Source organism: Leptodactylus fuscus, chromosome 7 (genome assembly GCF_031893055.1).
Source record: "Leptodactylus fuscus isolate aLepFus1 chromosome 7, aLepFus1.hap2, whole genome shotgun sequence".
Lineage (NCBI taxonomy): Eukaryota > Metazoa > Chordata > Amphibia > Anura > Leptodactylidae > Leptodactylus > Leptodactylus fuscus.
The window spans coordinates 71,707,140-71,727,881 of NC_134271.1; the positions used below are offsets into that span (position 1 = coordinate 71,707,140).

At 41.6% G+C, this 20,742-nt stretch overlaps 1 protein-coding gene across 2 annotated transcripts in view; it reads left to right on the forward strand.

Moving 5' to 3' along the window:
• LONP2 (lon peptidase 2, peroxisomal) overlaps nucleotides 1-20,742 on the forward strand; it is a 57,151-nt gene that overhangs the window by 19,131 nt on the left and 17,278 nt on the right. The window contains exons 7-11 of one of the 2 annotated variants that reach the window (XM_075282073.1): nucleotides 4,937-5,195; nucleotides 6,845-6,986; nucleotides 17,705-17,855; nucleotides 18,307-18,433; nucleotides 20,132-20,265. In XM_075282073.1, coding sequence (XP_075138174.1) covers nucleotides 4,937-5,195; nucleotides 6,845-6,986; nucleotides 17,705-17,855; nucleotides 18,307-18,433; nucleotides 20,132-20,265 — 813 coding nt within the window. The remainder of the gene's footprint in view (nucleotides 1-4,936; nucleotides 5,196-6,844; nucleotides 6,987-17,704; nucleotides 17,856-18,306; nucleotides 18,434-20,131; nucleotides 20,266-20,742) is intronic. The other variant, XM_075282075.1, reaches the window with a different exon arrangement.

Sequence of the window (20,742 nt, forward strand, 5' to 3'; positions counted from 1 at the left end):
ATCACTAGTCAGTGGTCCATGTTTAGCTTGGAAAGTGACCAGCAATGGTTGTTTTGGCAATAGCAGATGAGCGTTTATACGTAACAGATATTCAGTATTATTGTTTTGGTTTGTGTTTTTTTTTTCTTTTTTTTTTGTTACTAAACTGAATGCTGTGAACTATTTTTGAGCTCTTTATTTAAACCTACAGTAAAACAAGAAGACATAGCTGGTACCAGATTATCAGATTTTCTAACTACCATGGTCCTAGAGTACTAGGAAACTGTCTTGTAGCGTCTCCGGATTCCAGTTTCTGTGCTCCGACATCTTGACTTTTACAATAAAATTCCTCTACTCTGGCACATGAAGCTGAAAAGATCAAAATGTCTGATAATCTGGTACCCAGCATGTCCCATGGATGCAGAATTGAAGGAATTTTACTGTAATATGACCTCTAGGCGGCGATGTTTCATTGCTTGGCAGTCTGTTTTGCTTACACAGTGAAGATAGCTTTTGTTATTTATCAGATGTTGCTTCCAAATCATTTGCAGATTATAGTCTTGGGTATACGAGTAGTATTAGTCCATTGCACGTTTAGGTGACATTTGTTCCCACACCACCAGAGAAAAAGAAAAGTAAACATTCCCAGCGGCAACTGATTTTCTGTGTTTTTCGCAGCAGTCTGTGTTCCGTTAACATTGCAATTTCAGGAAAAGAAAATAAAAATGCAGGAGAATAGAGCAGACAGGAGTTTGGTGTGGGGCCAGCTCATTGTTTCTGCAGAGTGAGGAGGAACCTTTAACTACGCACAAAGGGGGGCTGTACAGACCGAGCAAAACATCGCCTCATTCCCAGGGGATGCCTGACATTCCAGCCGTGTGACACAGAGTTTAAAATAAGCCACATGTTATTGTCTGTAACCACAACCTCTCACTGAACATATGTATTAAGTAAAGGTCCTGTCATCCAGCTTTCCTACACTCCTGCATGGCTAATTTTTACTTGGTGGGTGTTTCTGTTCCCCTTCCAGCACATTTCCAGATAAACTGAAACCTAATTTTCTTCCTCCTGTGATACTTAACCATCAATGCTCTCACATGTGTGGTTACCCAGCTTTCCTGGAGTCCTGAATGCCAGTTGGCTGGTTATGCAATATTGGATGTATCCCAGCTTATCAGTCTACACAGCCTTTCATATGAGCGTATTGTTTGCCCATAATAAGTGTCAGTCAACAATATAGGAAGTTGATCACCACTCATTTATGTTCATTGTTACCTGCCTCTTATCGGGAGGGTTTGATCAATAATCATTCTTGAGATTATGTAAGCACATCCCCTGCTTAGGAGACACGCTGTCATTTATATACATAAACAGTGTGATCACCTAGAAGTCTATAGAGAGGGGAGGAGGAGGAGTAAGCAGGACATAAGAGAAGAAAAGACAGGCTTAGGCCTGGTTCACATCTGCGTTCAGTAATCCATTCGGAGAGGCCACATGGGGATCCCCCCCAACAGAATACCGAACGCATTGGCAAGCGGTGAGCTTATGAAAGCACACGGACCCCATAGACCATGGGGTCCATGTGCTTTCCGCACAGAACACACGGACAGAAAAGGGATGAATCACTTCATGATTCACTTTCCTCTCCACATGACTCATGCGGAACGCACACGGACTCCATTATAGTCTATGGGGTCCACGTGCTTTCACTGCTTGTCAATGCGTTCGGGAGTCCATTCAGGGGATCCTCGTTCGGACTCCCTGAATGGATTACCGATTGCAGAAGTGAACCTGGCCTTAGTCTGATTGTTTAAGCTCCAACGTCTATCACAACTAAAGCACTTTACTGTAGCATCAGTACATGTCAGTAGTATTCTGTGTACTTCCTATATGTTCCTTGGGCTGTTTCTGAGTGAGAGAGGCAGTTATAGAGCAGATTCTTCTCTACTCACTGTGTGCAGTGTATAGCAGCTAGTGTTCACCCACCAGAGAGAAATTAAAGCTACAGATACAGCATGCAGAAGTGGACACTGCTAAAAATAGCAGAATATAAATCATAATATGACCAGATATAGTTTTATGTCTCATGTACACATACATGACAGCTTATCCTGAGAAGCCCAAAGAGATGATGGGTACGCTTTAAGAATTCAGCATGTCAGCCTTAGCTGCACCCCTTTTACTATATCTCTTATATTACCCCAACTTCTATGTGACAAGCATTGTCAATGGGTGTGGACTGCATCGATTGCAGGTTATGAAGTAATGAGTCTGGTGGCTAAAAGATTCTTAATTTTAAGATCTCAGTAAAATTTCCATCTTCATCTGTGTGGCAGAAGACCCCACCTAATCCTGTAGCGGGGGAGCGTCACAGACCTCATTGTTCAGAACAATTTCTGGAGAAGGATTTATTTTAAGCTGAGAACTTTGAAAAGATCAAAGGAGCTGAATTCTCAAATGTGAAATTAATAAAGTAACATGAAAAGGCGACAAGGCAAATCCAGGCTCTGCAGAGCACTTTCTTCCCACAGGTCAACCCTACACCACCAGGGTGTGAAAAGTGAGTAGGGGGTTTACAAGACCATGAATAGACTTGTACGCTGATATTTGTTGCTGATGCCTAGATATATTTGTATTAACTGTGTGCTTTCTTATAGAATCTTATAGATTCCTATTGAGATGTTGCTACTATTGGAATCTGTTTCCAAAAGGTTATGCTTTTAACATTATGCAATTGAATACAAAGTACAAGGGGTGCAAAATTTATCTACCTGAATATGAAAACAAAATTTTCTGAGAAAATTGAACTTTCTACTTTTCAATGTAATCGCCCTTGACTTCAACACACTCATTCCATTTCCCCTCCATTGATTTGATTGCCCTCAAAATCGAAGGAGACTTCTTACTGCTGCAGAAATCCTGTTAACGCCTCTTTGACTGTATTATCATCAGGAAATCGGTGTCCATGCAAAAATTAATCTCTCTTTCGTAACTTGAAGAAATCACTAGGAGCTAGGTCTGCATTTCAGGGTGGAGGGTTAAAGGGATTGTCCAGGATAACCTGTTTTTTAAAACGAGGGTAGGATGAAGAAAACAACAACAAGAAAAAAAACTCGGTGTTCCGGTGTCTCCCACTGGGGTCTGGTCCTGCTGCTCTGGGGTCTCATTGTGGCAGAAGTGCCCACCACACGTGACCTCTAAGGCCAAACAGCAGCCTAAGTAAAGGACATAGGAAGACATTCACATACGTCACATGTGATGTCCCGTGTCCTTTTCGTAGGCCACTGATTGGCCTCAGCGTTTATGTGCGGCGGGAACTTCTGCCAAACAAAACACCAGAGCGGCAGAACTGGTCTGCGGTAATAGACACTAGACAACCCCTTTAAGTTCCTTGAAGCCGCATTCCTTGATAGCAGCTTGTGATTTGTAAGACTTGTGAGCTAGTGCACTGGTGTCTTGAATCAGCAATATACACGCCTACAACTTCCCATGGCTTTTCTCTTTGATCATCTCATGTAATGCCTTATTGTTGAAGCCTAGGTTTCTCCATTAATTGTTGTCTTGTGTGCTATGAATTCTATTAATAAAGTAATCAAACACTTTCTTTATCCCAAAAAACAGTACCATCACCTTTCCAGGTGAGTATTGGGCACAAAATTTCTTTGGAGTTGTTGGCCCCATGTGTTTCCATTGCATGGACTCTTGTTTGATGTCAGGATTATGGTAGTGACCCATGCTTCATGACCTGTACCAACCCAAGAATAAATGTCTCCTGGATTTTATCTAAGCTAAATTGTTGGAAAAAAATGTTTTTTGTTCCGGCAAACATTTGGGCACCCGTGGGGAACTGCCCTTTGACCTCATCAAAACATCATGAATGATACTGGAAACTATGCCAACTGAAATGCCTAATTCATAAGCTATGACCTTGAACTTGACCCGACTTCATCTTTTCCATGTACTCGGGTACTTTACCGTTAAAATCTGAAGTGTCAGATGGACTAGAATTGTGTGTAAATAAGTTGTGCTCTTCTGCTCTGTGGGAGCATAATATTTCAATTACTGTTCTTTTTGTAAAGGCCGCTGCTGTTGTCTGCCCAAGGTTTACATGATATTACCAGAATGCCCCTTTAAGCTGTAATCTCCTTTCCACTAGATGGGGGTAAATGCTAGATCTGTAAATGTCCAACCACTGAAACCCCCAGAGATCACGAAAACGCGGGGCCTGACTCTTTTGTCTTCCAGTAGAAGTCCCCACTGCACATGACCATTGAGGTGTTTTCAGGTCCCTTCCTTAGGCCACTGAGGCTGCTGCGACCACTGAGGCCAATCAGCAGCCTCAACGGAAGGGACCTGGGACATCACAGCTGGCAAGGACTTCCGCTGCAAGAAGACAGCAGATCAGCTGGACTAGACGACGCTGGGAAGACCCCAGAACACCAGGGACATGTGAGTGTGGTTTTCTTTGTTTTGTTTTTGTTTTTTTTCATTTCCCCTGGCCTAGTTAAAAAAATAAAAAAAAAAAGTTTAACCTAGACAACCGCTTTAAGGCTTCACGACCAGAAAATGCTAGGGGTTTGAGTGGCAAGAATAGCGTCCCAGGGAGCTGAAGCCCCGTCAATTGCATAAAAGTTCAAAGTTGTTTTTCTCCCACTGCACAAAAGTGTCATACATAACAAAGATGTGCTGTTTATTACTGTAATGTGCTCTATAGTGTGGTAGTGGCAGTTGGATATTCTTGGGGAACATGGTAGATTTCCTTTGATGGCAAGTTTCTCAAACAAAAGCATTTCATAAAGTTGAACAATCGAGGCGCACACAACACAAATAAATGTACTTGGTGCGGGATATGTTGGAACTTTTAGCTCTCTGTAGTTCATCATAAGTGTTTAAAGTTCTTTCTGACATTTCATATAACCTCTATTAATCTATATAACCTCTATTAATCTTCCGGTAGATCGCCTAGATATCCGTGCAGCCAGAATACTACTGGATAATGATCACTATGCCATGGCGAAACTGAAAAAAAGGGTCCTGGAGTATTTGGCCGTCCGGCAGCTAAAGAACAATTTGAAAGGCCCCATCCTTTGCTTTGTGGGACCTCCGGGAGTTGGAAAAACCAGTGTAGGAAGATCCATTGCTAAGACATTGGGGAGAGAGTTCCATCGGATTGCACTTGGAGGCGTTTGTGATCAATCCGATATCCGTGGACATAGGTACTGTAGTCCTAGGCATGGTTCATGAGCCCAATGATCCCTTGCGGTCTAATATTAAAATGCATGAAAACCCTAAAAGATGGAGCTTGCATCATTAGTTCCAAGGGAGCATATGGGCTGTTATCTAAGTTGTTTTAGTTTGTCCCCCTTTTCTTAAAAGCTTTACTTTTCTAACATATTGTAGCTAGACAAGTTTTTGTATGTTGATCGTGTCCCCTATTTGATCTTAATCCTATAACTGGACAGAGGTTTATCACATGCTTCGACGTCTGCTGCTGACATGAATGGCTGTCTGTTCACTGCACAAATAACAAACAAGCACGCTCTTGAGCTACATAGTTTATGCCTCCCTCTGTTCTATTATTTAGAATCCTTGTGTTCCAAACCTCACATGCTCACAATGTTCCCAGAATCCATCCCTCAGTTCATGTCGTGACACTTTGGTAATGGGATAACAAGTTGTCAGGACAGGAGACAGAGTTGTGCTACTGATGTGTTTACCTCGTACTAAATTGTCATTACTTGGTATAATTGTTACATGCCTTCAGTTGTGAGAAGTTTTAGTCTCTTAGTGTAAACCGTAATGTTCTCATTTACTGCCAACAGAAAGAAATATTGAAATTAGTGCTAGGCAATTGAAAAAATGATATTGCAAAGTTGCTACAGAGTATACATACAGCCTTAAAGAGGACCTTTCACCACCTCTGCCAACTTCAGTACTTAGCCTCTGTTAATAGGCACTGCTCTATTGATTCCTGCACAGTGGGATTTTATTCTCGATTCCCCACCTTTCTCAAGCAATAAGCACAGTTAGTTTTGGTGCCTGAGGAGTTATTTAAGCCCTGTAACATCAGAAGGGCGGAGTCAGACAGGAGGTGTGATTCAGAGCTCCAATCGGAGGCAACCAGTATCAGAACTCAGAATCACACTCCTTATCTGCCCCTGCCTGACACCACCCTCCTAACAGTACATAGTCTAAATAGCATAGCAGGAACCAAAATTAACAGCATTGATTGCTCAGGAATGGTGGGAGATAGAGAAAAAAATTCTAACTGTTCTGGAATTAATGGAGCAGCAGCTAATAAATAATGTAGAGAGCTGGTCTTGTTGGAGGTGGTGAAAGGTTCTCTTTAAACATATAGAGTGTTACTACAGACACAACCGCGGACATTCACTTTTCTGCACCTTGTTTTTACAGTGTAAATATTCTATTTCCTGTGATGTATTTTCATCTTTTATGTGAGGAATCCTCTGCTAGTGACATGCGGGATCAGACCGCAGATCGTCACCTGTGATGTATGCATAGAATAAGGGAGTATCATCACTGCTACAGCGGTAGGGAAGATGTACACCTGCCCCCTCCATGCACGCATACATAACCACAGCAATATTAGTGCCTGGCCCAGTCTCCTTGTTTTTCAGTGTTCTTGAGTGAGGCGTTCTGGTGTTGTCTAATGCAGGATAAGCAGCGCTCTGAACATATCAGAGTTCTTTGGTCTGTGGCTGTAGTAAATGTGATATAAAGCTTGAAATCACTTAATCATTGTATGAATGGATGAATGTTGAGTGCATGTGTAGCCTTATTATATAGCTGGTCCTGTCATATGAACTCCTACTAACTATTCACTATGTTCTGCTTGCATTTAAAGACGTACCTATGTGGGCAGCATGCCTGGACGTATTATTAATGGGCTAAAGATTGTTGGCGTTAACAATCCAGTTTTTCTATTGGATGAAGTTGATAAGCTTGGCAAGAGCCTGCAGGGGGATCCAGCAGCTGCACTACTGGAGGTGAGATCCTGCACATCACATCATAGCTATAAAATATAACTGCTATAATACTACCACTTATGTACAAGAATACGACTAGTGTAATACTTCTGTATACTGTATGTACAAGGCTATAACTACTATAATACTACTTCCTTATGTACAAGCATCTAACTTATACTGCCCACTATGTACAAGCTGCTATAATACTGCTTATATGGAAAAATTATGGAGACCTGTGTAATAGGAATTACTTTTCCTGATTCTCTTATTACACAATTATTCATTACTTCTGCACAGCAGAACAGATGGTATCTTGTATACAGGAATATCTTGTAGATAACATATACATAGCACTGGTGCAGTAAAACATATACATAGCACTGGTGCAGTAAATCTAATACCTTCTCTCTTCTATAAACAAGTCTCAAGCAGTGCATAATAGGAACTCCTACACCTTGAATTGTAAGTATGTGAGTTCTCATCACCAGCTATGGTGGAGCTATAAGTGACTGCAGACCCCTACCACTGTGTGTGTGACTGAATGGACAAGCTGAGCTTTTTACCAAACACTCCTACTAGTCCGCACAGCCAAACAATAAGAACTATATGTGTAGGTCCATGTTTCCATGACTGCCATAGAAATGCAAACTCAAAATTACAACGGCACTCAGCCAGCACCGAGAGAATTATTTTTATTCATTTATTTATTTTGCTTACTTATATAGCGCCATTATATTCTGCAGCACTTAACAGACATTATCAGTCACTGTCCCATATAGGGCTCACAATCTACATTTCCTATCAGGATGTCTTTGGAGTGTGGGAGAACATACAAACTCCTTGCAGATGTTGTCCTTGGCAGGATACAAACCCAAGACCTACTATATATACACATACATGACAATGAAGTTCTTTGTTAACATTTTGACCTTTTAAGATGCGACTGTACACTACAAGGACTCACCTCTCTCTGGTCTCAACCTCAAAACGAATTAAGGGGCAGTGTATTTCAGCCATATTATGATTATCATACACTACAGATAGTCTCCTCTCTTTGGGCCTGGACCAGTAAATGAATTCAGGGATTGTATACTTCGACCATATTATGCTCTAATTCAAATCTGCCTTGGGCAAGTGGGTGGCGTGTACAACTAAAGTTAAGTAAGCTACACTCCCATATGTATTGCCAAACAATAAGAACTACATGTGTCTATTGGGGAAGATTTGGCAAGGCTAATTTTCATCAGAGCATAATATGGTTGAACTACAATATCTCTAAATTGATTTAGAGTCCAAGGCCCATGGAGAGGAGACTATTTGTAGTGTATGGTATGTATAATATAGCTTAATCGCTTCCCAACACACGGTGGATATCAGTTATGTAAATATGGCTGACGCTCAGATTAAGACTCCAGTAGTATGGCCTGGAGCGACACACTGCTCCAACATGCCATACCACTGGTGTCTTGACTCTATGGATTCCTACAACTAAACTATGACCTTGTTTATATGCCTGATAATGGGTAACTTCCCTAAACGTTGCATAAAATTGATAAAATATACAATCAGTTCTATTATGTTTTGAATGAATATTTGAATTCAAATATACTGGAATTATTTGGCTCAAATTTGGAGTCCTGCCCTATTTTTCTGTTCATTGTTGCATGGGACAGTTACTTATATTTATTACTGGTGTTACCCATTAAAGTATATGTGTGATACTGGTGCCGATGGCGTCCCAAGTTTACCTTTGTTTGGTTTTTCGATTTCAAATACTATTTGTATTTGGTCTTAGATGAAAAATTTAAATAAATAATTTCTTTGAAATAAGAAAATATTAACCAAGAACCTCAGTTTCATGTATTTGTGTATTCAATAGGCATAGCAGTAAGGCTCTTGGTGCTCGCAGAATGCTGAGCTTTTTATTTTCCCCACACTTTCACAATATGTTGTCTAGAAGAAATTGCTGACTGTCTCTAGACTTTTCAAGAAAAAAAAATTCTAAAGTTTGGGTGTCTACGTTTTTTTAGCCGTATGTCTCATTTGCTTGCAGGGTTTCAGTGTGGCCACTTCTGTGTGGGGAACGGTTTTGGTAAAGAAAGCATAAAGTTAATTTCTGGCAGAAGACACGCAGGTTTCATTAGCAGAAGAATGAGTAAAAGAAAATCTGCTTTTTACAGCCAAGCTTAAGAGAGGTCATAAAGCGAGAGAGAGTGATGAGGTGCTGGAATAACAGAAATCTACACATAAGTAGAATCTGTGCTGAGGGTCGTAAAGCAGATCAGGTTAGAGGGGATACAATGACTCCTTTTCTATAGGACATGCTTTAAATCAATACCGTAAGAAAAACATTGGAGTATAATATGGAGGTTAGAGCTTCAGCTCAAATATGAGAATATCAGTTTATTGCTGACATAGCTATTACATAATGGCAACTACCTACATCATTTCTGTTAGGGTATGTTCACACTGAGTTTTTTGGAGTGGATTTTGACGCGGAATCCACCTCCAAAAACAGCTCCCATGACTTCAATGGGAGCCACTTGCTTCTTTTCTCCACTACTAGCGAGCTGCTCTATTTTGCCACGGATTCTGCAGCTGACTCAGCCACGGCGCAAGGCTCCCTCCCGATTAGGACCATTCTTCAGGCCTAATTCGGAGTGGAATGCCGCAACTGGATCCCGATGCATTGTACCGGCTTCCCGATGCATTGTACCGGCTTCCCGACGCGGCTAGCTGCGCGGAAGTGTTCACACACAAAATGCAAATTCCGTCAGGTGAACATACCCTATAGGAGCCAAATAAAATAATTATTAAATAGGAATTTGGGAATGTTTGTCATATAATTGACAATGACAAACATTTGTAATGCGCTTTTTTCACACAAAGGAGAAGTCACTGGCTGCCATATGTGCGCTCATCCCTCAACACTCAGTATTCGTAGAAAGTTTTCCTATTTCCTATTTTTGGTATGTGGGAAGAAACTAGAGTAACCGGAGGTACCCATACAAACAGAAAATACAAACTCCATGCCGATGTTGCTCTTTGTCAGAACTAAGGAACCCAGCAATGCAAGGCAACGGTGCTAACTGCTACGCCACCGTTTTATGTTTTAAGGCCCCTATATAAAACTGATAGGAAAACTGTAATTTCTTGGCCAATTGTTAACCTCTTCCAACTCTTCGCCCTACTATTGTGTCATGCTGAGCATGTATTTAACACTCAGCTCCGTAATACTACACCCAGCAGCATTACTTCCAGCACTCACTTGTTTTACACATTAACCCATCAGATGCCGTAATCAATAGTGATCATGGTATCCGCGGGCAAGATCGCCCCTCCTTGCCACCCCTCGGATTCGCAGGGATAGGGATAAGATTACAGGGTCTGAGGGGTTGCCATGGCAGCAAGGAGGCCAGGCAACAGCCGCACTGCACTGCATTGGCATCCTGTTGCGGCATCCCGTTTGTGATTAGGCCCGAATGAATGAGCCTAATCAAGAGGCAGTCTCGAGCTGCGGACAGCAAGACAGGGCATCATCATCAGTCATGAGTCATCAGCAACAGCCTCCCTGCTCTCACCTCCCCCCTGTTTACACACAGCAGACAGTGCTCAGTGAATTTCCGTTGCTCGTTGCTGGCCAATTAGCATAGCAATAAAAGCGGGGTAATTAAAAAAAATGGCTGAAGGGATTAATAAACTAAAGCTATGTCTGGAATTCCCTTTCTAAAGGCTATGCAAATATATGCTTAGTTAAAAATGAGTTTTGCCAATGATAGAATCCCTTTAAGTTTTTTTCCAAAACTGCTAACCATTTATGAAGGAGTTTTGAGCCACAGCTGGAGTTGATGTGGGAAGTTTGGCTTACTAACTCCATTGTCTTTGTTTCCCCAAGCATGTATTATTTCTTCGATTCATTACTTCAGTCGTATCAAGAAGTTACTAAACATACATAATTGTTAAACATACACCACATCTGGATCTGATACAACCTCAGAGGTTATTAAAGGATGGATAAGGTGATTAGGCAGAATGACCTATGACCTTGCAGTCTCTTGGGGTACTGTCCTCTACCACCCTAGGGTAGATCCCCTTCCACAGCTGGTTGTGATATCAGTAGATATTTGCAGGAGTCTTTGAAAGACATCTGTGCACATCATACAGAGCAATGACCAGCATGACTATTGATCCACAGAGACCTTGGAAATTCTTCTCTGTAGGATTGATGGACTGATCACATGGTAACACATCTGGTTCATCTTCAACTGGCAAAACCTATTTTGTATTAAACGTCTGCTTTTACTTAAATGGGAATTCCCACTGTAATGTTCAATTTTACTTATTCATTAGACTGTCCTTGAAACTCCCATATGAACAAAGTTTGCAAATTCCAAGTTTTTCAGGAATTAGCAAGTCAGCTCTGGTGGTTCCCTAAAAACAAGCCTGCCCATAAGAGATGACCACCCTAGATTTGCATGCTCTTCAGAACACCACTATGGTTGCTTCTGTGCTACAGGAATGCATGGACTTATCACTGATGTTTCACAGGACTAGAGCAGTGAGTGCTACAGTAGGAACTTCTTTGAGTCAGCTTGTATTATTACAGTTTCCACTAATGCATTTATTTTAGTTTGCTTACTTGTATAGCGCCAACAGGTTAATACGCCCGCACCATCACTTGTCAAGACTTTTATTTTCCCCTTATTGAGGCAGGGAAACCCAGCAGGGATGGCGTCGGCATCTGGCTAACCAAGCATCGGGGCACCAAGATCCTGAAACGGCCCAATCAACTGCAGGGTGCTGTCTGCAATTGCAAATTTTTTTATTTTTTTTATTTTATTTTTTTTTTGGGGGGAAGGGGGGTTAATAGGCTGTTACTTGAAGGAGTAACTTCAGCAGGTAATGGGCCCTATGTACTTACTGATTCCCATTCCTGCTCATATATGCTTCCACTTCTCCTTCTGTCACTCTAGGTTGTCCAGTGTGTTCCATATCACATTGCTGGCTATGAACAGAAGTGGAAGTGGAGGTGACCTTGAGCAGGACCGGGGACCAGTAAGGCCATGATCCCGTGACAAGAGTATTAGTTGGCGCTTCCATGCAGACCAAATATGTCTGAATTGAAACTGCTATTATTACACTCTTAGGTCTCTTCAGACCCTTAAGTATAATGTTCAGAGGCCCAGGGGAGGTGAGCAACCATAAATACCAGTGTTACTCACCTCTCCTGGATTCTGGTGCGACTTCCTGCTGTGTGTATTTGTATCTCTGGGGCGCACTCAAAAAGGTCTGCCTCAAATTACCCTTTACTTAGCCTGAATTTTGCAGCCCAGACTGTTGGCCGAAACACTGATCTGTGTAATACATTGTTGTGTGCGTGGGCCGAAAGAAATAAATGAGTCCGTTTGCCAGGGAAAAACCTGGATAGCACACTGACCTAGCACATAGTTTGCAAGGGACCTAATAATGTGTCTTATGTATATTGTATTGCTACTATAATACTTCCTTATATGTAGAATATAACTACTGTAATACTGCCTTTTATGTATATTGTTTAACTACTACTATAGTACTGCCCTTATGTACTACGATACTACCAGAATACTGCCCCCTATGGCTGTGCTGTTATAAGGGTCTTACTGTAGGCTGCTTGTGTTTTATCCATTGCTGTTATTTCAGGTGGATTCTCTGATATGTAACCTCTGGTATTTACTGATGTCAGGTTGTGGCTGTACTCACTCTCTAAGGACTTGGCATCAGATGATGGAACAGACTGGCAACGCAGGGTCACATTTCCCATGTTGTGGTTACAATCCCTGGAATTGGGGAAACTTAATACGAGATGGCAAGATCACATGACCAATCCTTGTCGTCTGAATGTCCTAAGTTTCCTGTCCTCAAAGTCATTAAGGAAAATGCTGAATTCCTTCCTGTTTGCCGCTGTTGTTATAGTACAGGGCCGCATTTGTTCTAATTTTAGATGACCTTTGATAATTCTGGTAGAAGAGACTGTTTATTATAATAGGGAGGAGGGGGTTCTTCCATTTTTACATGGTTTCCCCTTGGACTGCTTGTTATAAAATATTACAGTACGCTTTTTGTATACGGCGAGCACTTAGCCGGCACTGGTGCCTGCCATGTATTCATATGGAGCCAGAAAGACACTTTGACTTAATCCTTCTAAATTGAGGTCTTGCTGGACGCACACTGCTTTCTAGCAGACTATATATCTTATATATTTTTCTTGGACGCTCCTGCACCTCTCACCCTTCACCCCTCCTCATGCTGCTGCTGCTGGGCTGGAGAGGTTTTTAACCATGCATTGTGAAATGTATGGCAGATGCGGGCACCTCAAAAGTGCAGTGCAAGGAACAAGAAGCTTCCCCCACATTGTCACAACATTTAGCTTTTTCCACACACCAGGTTCATAGTATTAAGTTTGGAAAACCCATTAACCTTTCCTGGTTCAGTATTCTGTTTGTTGGTAAATTATGGAGAAACTGAAGGCAGAAATAACCTGATCTTTCCTGCACTTGTATCTTGTTACGTTACGTTTCCTTACACAAGTACTAAGCAGGTATGTTCTAATATACTTTATTTAATATAGTCACCATCTTCAAGACCTCTGACTGCTACCAGTGAATGGAAAAATTCATTTTATACATGCAGAGGCAGAAGTCTGGTACAGACCGAATACCTTTCACTGTGAGTTTGCTGTACTTGTATCCAGTCTGTACAGTCTTCCTCAAGCCAAGTACATCAGCAGCACAAATGGTTCTAAGGCTGAGGCCCCACATTGCGGAAACGCAGCTTTTTTTGTTACAGATTTTGCTGCGGTTTTTTGAGCCAAAGCCAAGAATGGCTACAAAAGGAAAGGGAAATATATAGGAAGTTCTTATACTTGTATCTTCTGCTCGGTCCACTCCAGGCTTTGGCTCAAAAAACCACAGCAAAATCTGCAACAAAAAAAACAGCATTTCCCCAACATGGGGCCTTAGCCTTAATGCAGTATATCAGGCTAGAGTCCCTGCTACTTATCTCACAAAGTATTGACTAAATTGGATAGAACTGTAACAAACTCTCAGCTGTGAGAATTATTAAAGCATGGCTAAACTTTCGAAAAATGCTTTATTGTAATAATTTTGCAATGTAGTTTATTAACATTTTGTGGTTCCTTTCTGTGAAATCCTGCACTCACTTGCTTCTCTGCTGAGAACTGTCCTGTGCTTCTCTGGCTCAACGTTCAGGGATCCGTCGCTAATTCCTCTTAAAATATGCGGAGAGAAAAGCGATGATTTCGGGCAGAAACCCAGTGAACACCATTACAGTTTAGGGGGCCTTCACACTTGCGCCCATGTCCACCTGCATGGGGGATGGCTTCCTGGCAGTCAGTTTTAAAACCCATTAATTTGAATGGGTTTTAAAAGTAAACCGCCGGTGTCCGCCTGTAGCCTCTCTGCGGGGAAACCGCTTTTTTTTTTTGGCCGGACACAAAGTTGGACATGAACGACGCCCCCTTATTGGGTCTACGGCTTTCTGTTTTTCAGGTTCCCAAGCAGAAACCTGAATGCTAGTGTGAACCTAGCGCCACTATGTACAGCTTACAGTCTTGTGTATAATGCAGGTGAAAAAAGGGTAGGGTCACTTCAGACAGTTATATCTCGGGCATTATAAAACTTGGAAACTTGCTTCTGAATATGAAAGAGAAGATTCTCCCCTTTCATAGATCTAAGCATGCAGTTCTTTTATTGCCAGAGATGCCTCCTCATTTTCTCTTCATTATACAGACAAGCTAGTAGATTGTACACAGTGAGAAGCAGGGGACAGATTTCAACAGAGAAACAAGGAAAATTAAAAAAAAAAATGCAGAATTTCACAGAAATGAGACAAAATTAATCTAGAAATTATATTATGAAATTTATTAATGTCACAAGTGCTGCCAGAAAATCAAAAGTTGTTTAGGTACACTTTGTCGGGACAAGTATCTCCCTGTAAATTTATACAAGAATGTTCCTTTTCAGTGACAGCAAACAGATACCGAAAATAGTGAGGATACTGAAAGGCTTGTTAATAGTAATGGAACACATGTATTTATGAACTATGTTCTTCCTGTATAAAAGTGACAGCTTCACTTGCCTGTGACTGTAACATCTTGAAGACAGAGGAAGTGTGTGATAAGTGAGGTAGAAAGTTTCACTATTTTTGGAACCACTTCCTTTCCCACGAATCACTGCACTGGTAACATTGTGTATTTAGTCTTGTAGCTGGGGCTGGGTGAGAATGATGGAACGTTTCACAGGGTTTCAGATGGGACCACATAACACTCCATGAACTGCACTGCTCTGTGTCATGTAATGTCAGCCGTGTGATATATACATGACTGTTCATAGTACTGTGTGGGATTGGAACATAGTGCAGCTGGTCACTGGTTGGTTTTTCACTGCCTATCCTGGCGTCATCTAAGGCGTTGCTGATACATTGCCATTGCAGCCCTGAGCTGGATCATTCACTCCAGGGCTGCCTGAGGCTTCAGCCATTGCAATCCTTTCTCCAGCAGGATCGATTAGATAAGCTATAAAAAAAAAATATTAAAAAAATGCCCCTTTACCATGTATAAATGATATAAAGAAAATACAAACTTGGTATCACTGCAATCCTACAACACGTACCATAAAACTAAATCATTATTTAACCTGCATAGTAACCATTGTGAACAACAGTCTCCTCACTGGGTTTAGGCTGGGAAACCAAGTCGATGTATGGACTGGATTTTTTAGTCCAGATTCCTCCGTGTGCATGAGACTTTTAAATGCACCTAACTGTACAGTGGGCATGCACCATAAACTGCAGTGGAAAAAATGTTAGTTTCTGGTGCCGTTCCTTAATTTTAGAGGAACAGTACTCCCGCGGGAGGCTGGAACTCCTAGCATCATAGATGACTATGATGCTGAGAATCGGGGTTACAGGTAAGGGGTTAAGCTGTTCCCCTTCCCTACAGAATTATCCCCCTTAACTGCTTATGATACACTTGCCCCTCTATACTCCTGCAGGAGACTTCTCTGTCCTGCTCACTCCACAACCAGAAAGTCTCCATACCCTAATACTCGATCGGGCACTGATACCCTCTGTTCTGCCTGTGCTTTAACCTCCACTCGTGGCTCAGCCCTCTTCCCCTGATCCTCATGGATGCCATGGCCATGTAGCAGTAATGATGGAGTCTACACATGTATACCCCTGAGATATGAGGCTTCAGGCCGTCTGAGCGCTGAGGGTGGACAAGGCAGATTGTATACAGAAGCGGGGAGATTATGAAGTAAAAAGGCAAGAGGAGAAGGTGATGTTCAGCAGCTATATGGTCTGCCCTCTTCTGTTCCTTCTCCTTTCACTTTGCAGGTGTTCTGCTATAGTGTTGCCTGCAAGATGAAGGGTTTCTTTTTGTTTGTTTTTATAAATCAGAAGCATGGTAACGGAGATAGTTGCAAATGGTAACAATACCATTTAGGTTGCCATCTGGAGCTCAGTGGAAAGTAGAGGTTGCCCAAAGTAGAGAACCCCTTTCATTAGGTATGTTGCTCATTATTGACACAAGCGTCCATGAATTGAAAAAATCCAGCATCTATTCCTTTGTATAAAACGTAACTTTTATTATGAAAAAGTTTTCCGGAGCATGAGCCGCTCCATAAAATCAAATACAAGTATGCATGATGGCAGAGATGAAATGACGTCTGACTAAGACTAAGACTTTAGTCAGACGTCATTTCATCTCTGCCATCATGCATACTTGTATTTGATTTTATGGAGCGGCTCATTCTCCGGAAAACTTTTTCATAATAAAAGTTACGTTTTATACAAAGGAATAGATGCTGGATTTTTTCAATTCATGGACGCTTGTACTTACACCTTGGGCTGAGAGGCCGAATTTTCCGAGCACCTTCCTTTCTTCATAAGGTAATGGACATTTTTTTCTTTTTAAATCAGAAGATCTGTGGGTGAGCTGACATATGTTATTCATTATTGACACAGGCAATAATATGGTTAAACATAAAGCCATAGAAAGAGCTATAGGAATTGGTAAACCTGCTTTGTGATGGCTTTCAGGGTAGGAACAGTCTATGGTTTACACAACACATCGTGTAAAATAAATTAAAATGTGAAAAATTTAATGACAATGTAATAAAGAAATAATGAATTTCAGATTTCATAGTCATGAAGCCACTATTTAGTGGTGGTGGTATTAGCCTATAAGAAACCCTCGACTAAGATTTGGAAGCTCTTGTACCCAGAGCAGGTAAATTCCTGCAGGGTTGGATACAGAGAGAGCAGAACATTATGTCATCATCCTGGAATATCAGATTGTAACATAAGTACCACCAGCCAGGGAAATGTATTATTGCAAGGCAAGAACCTTTTAAACTGGATGTAGTCATCATCCGCAGATATAGGATCCATTATGCTGACTCGTGTCATTGTATCCTTCACTGCAGCTTCAATTACAGGCAACACCTAAGTCTCTCCCATATTTCCAAGTCCCAGCACAGTAAAATGCTTTATAGGGTGATGAGGTAAGATAATCCTACACCCAGAATTCACTGCTGTTTTTAACTGTCCTATGAATGGGTCACTGACACTGGTTCTGGGACTGTAGATACCAGCATGCCTTGTATGTATGACTATGATGACCCTTAAAGATGTTTTACCATCATTGCCATTCATTCCTAGTCTTGTCGTCTTTGTAGGTTCTCGACCCAGAGCAGAATCACAGTTTCACTGACCATTATCTGAATGTGGCTTTTGACCTATCGCAAGTCCTGTTCATTGCCACTGCCAATACAACAGCCACTATTCCAGCTGCCCTATTAGATAGAATGGAGGTTCTCGAAGTTCCCGGTAAGTGTGAACAAAATTAAATTTGTTTCTAGAAATACACCGCTCTCACTTTGGCCATGTGTGTGACTAAAGGTGTATTGCGATATGGACCATTTTTGTTCTGACCGTTTTCATAATTCTGCCGCACTGTGTATAAACATTGCATTACTTACCCAGTACCGATCCTCAGTAACTCCAGAGCTGCACTCACAATTCAGCAGGCTTCAGATCTCAAAATCTCCTTTGTTCATTGTCTATATAGAGATTACTCTGCTGATTCGCATTGGGAGAAATGTTGTTTTTACAACAGTCACTATACAGTCACAAAACAGTTCTCTTTAACCCTTTTCTGCATTATAGGAGCTCAGCTAAGCTGTACGTAGTGTTTCTTCTGTCCACAATCTTGTGGACTGTTTCCAATAATAACCAGCATCCTACTGATAGAATTCTGGCATTTTATGATCCCTTTCAGGATACAGCCAGGAAGAGAAGTTGGAGATAGCACACAGACATCTCATTACTAAACAGTTGGCCCAGCACGGTCTGACTCCAGAGCAGATCCAGATCCCACCTGAAACTACCCTGGAAATTATAACCCGGTGAGTACTTGCTGATGCCTGAAGGGGGGATTTATTATCACTTTTTTTGATTATCTGATGGACTAAAGGCACCTTAAGGATAACACAATGTACCCAGCGGTAGTGATCAGTTGTTCACTTTTCACCTTCTGTGAATGCTGATCATACCTGTGTGATAAAGCTCTTAACTTAGCTGAGCTATGATACACTGTAACAAGTCAAACAAGACTTAAACACAAAAAGATAGAGGTATTAAAAGAGTTGTCCAGTTTTGTTTTATTTTTTTTTGATGATCTACGCTCAGGATAGGTCATCAATTAGAGATAAGTGGAGAGTCCAACCCTTGGGACCTCTGCTGATCAGCTGTTTGAAAAGGGCCCCTGCACTTGTGCAAGCACCATGACCTCTTCACTATTTACGTCACACACCATCTGTTTCAAAGCAACCATCCAATGTAATTGCAGCCTTAACCCATAGAAGTCAACGGAGCAAAGCTATAACTACATCGCCCCTTTAAACAGTGAATCTGCAGGGGTTCTGGTCTTGGACCCCCACGGATCTTTTGCAGAAAGGTTATCAATAAAGTTTAGTTGGACAAGTCCTTTTAGATTTTGCACATGTAAAAGCTGTCATAGATTTTAGGTGTATACCAGTATTAGTAGTAAATGAGTCGGGCTACATTCTGTCTACTTTTCTGTCAAGTATGGTGGAAAATGAGGAGGAAGTGACCTTTTTTAATGGCTGAAAACTGGCTTATCCACAATGCAAAATACAGGCCAAAGTAGATTGATACAAACTAGCATTTGCCCACGACTTCGTCTGCGTGTTGTTGTTGGCGAGGAGCTGCTTATATTTAGCTAACTGGTTTTGTCAATGATCCGCTTGCTTCCGTGTCTAAGCTCTGCAACATCTCTGCATATGCGCAGCATGCCCAGATGTATGTACATCTCTGCATATGAAGTGCCTACTCAGCTGTTGGAGTAGGAGTTTGGTTATGTGCATGTCGAAGCTGCTTCTGTGTTACAAACGGCTGAAGGGATGTTGCTGACATTGGCCACAGTTCTCCCCCCTCCCCAATCAGAGGCTTCAATTCCCCCGTCGTACTTGCACAAAGTCTACACCCGATATAGTCCTCTTGCCCACACACTGCTTGCATATTCTCTACTCTCCTGACCTTCCATTACACTCCATTTTCTGCAGCTTTCACACAGTGTCCGGTTTCATCCCATATAGCTCCGCCCACACAATAGCGTGATCCTATCCAAGAACGGCTCAAGGACCTGTGATGACATCATCAAGGGTCCTTTAGTGTAGTCTGGACATAAATTCGTTCATAGTGGTGAAATGATGTCATTTACCGGCATAAAAAGTAGCCTATGTTTTAATTGGGGTTCCAACCTATTTTTGTGCCAAATTTCAGGCTAATCCATTCAGCGTTTTTTTGCGTGATTGAGGAACAAACATCCAAACACACAAACATTCGAGGAACAAACATCCAAACACACAAACATTCAAACCTTCGCATTTATAATATTAGTAAGACATATATATATGAGAGAGATATTCTACACTATATTGTACAGTAAATACAGTATAAGAGGTATAACTTTGAGAACTCTGTGTTACATAGGAAATTTTGTAATAGAATTCACTACCCCCCCCCTTTCCCATCCAAGATGTTAAGACTTGACCATAGTGCTGCTGACGCTCTTCTAACAGGTACACGCGTGAAGCTGGAGTCCGTTCTCTGGACAGGAGGTTAGGAGCCGTTTGCAGAGCAGTTGCGGTAAAAGTTGCTGAAGGGCAACACAGACCTGGAAAACCAGAGACTTCTGATGTGGCAGATGTGGAGGGTGAGTAGTTTGGATCTGCCAATATTCTGTGGACCACACACATCACTGTTCTGTCCACAAGCTTTAGAGCAGGTGATGGATGATATCACCAATAATAGCTGCCCAGGTCATTTTCCAGACTTTTTTTTAATGTTGTTTCCAGATTAGAGGAGCTTATAAATCAACTTTGTTACCATGAAAGTGCAGTCTGACCTGCAGCATGCTATAGAGTAGCAGAAGCTGAGCAGATACTGTATATAGGTTTGTAGGGAAAGTTTCAGTATAACTTTGCATTTATCCGTTTACAGATTTGCTTTTTGTATGCTTAGAAGTAGTCATCTAGTCGTGGGGGTGGACCTATGAGTGATTGACAGTGATCTCTGCATGCATAGTCATGCTTCATGGGCTGTTGGTCACTAATAGATACGTTCCATAACAAGATGGTTATGGATAAATAGCAGGTTATGTTGTATCTTTTCCCCACAAAACTACGGTGTA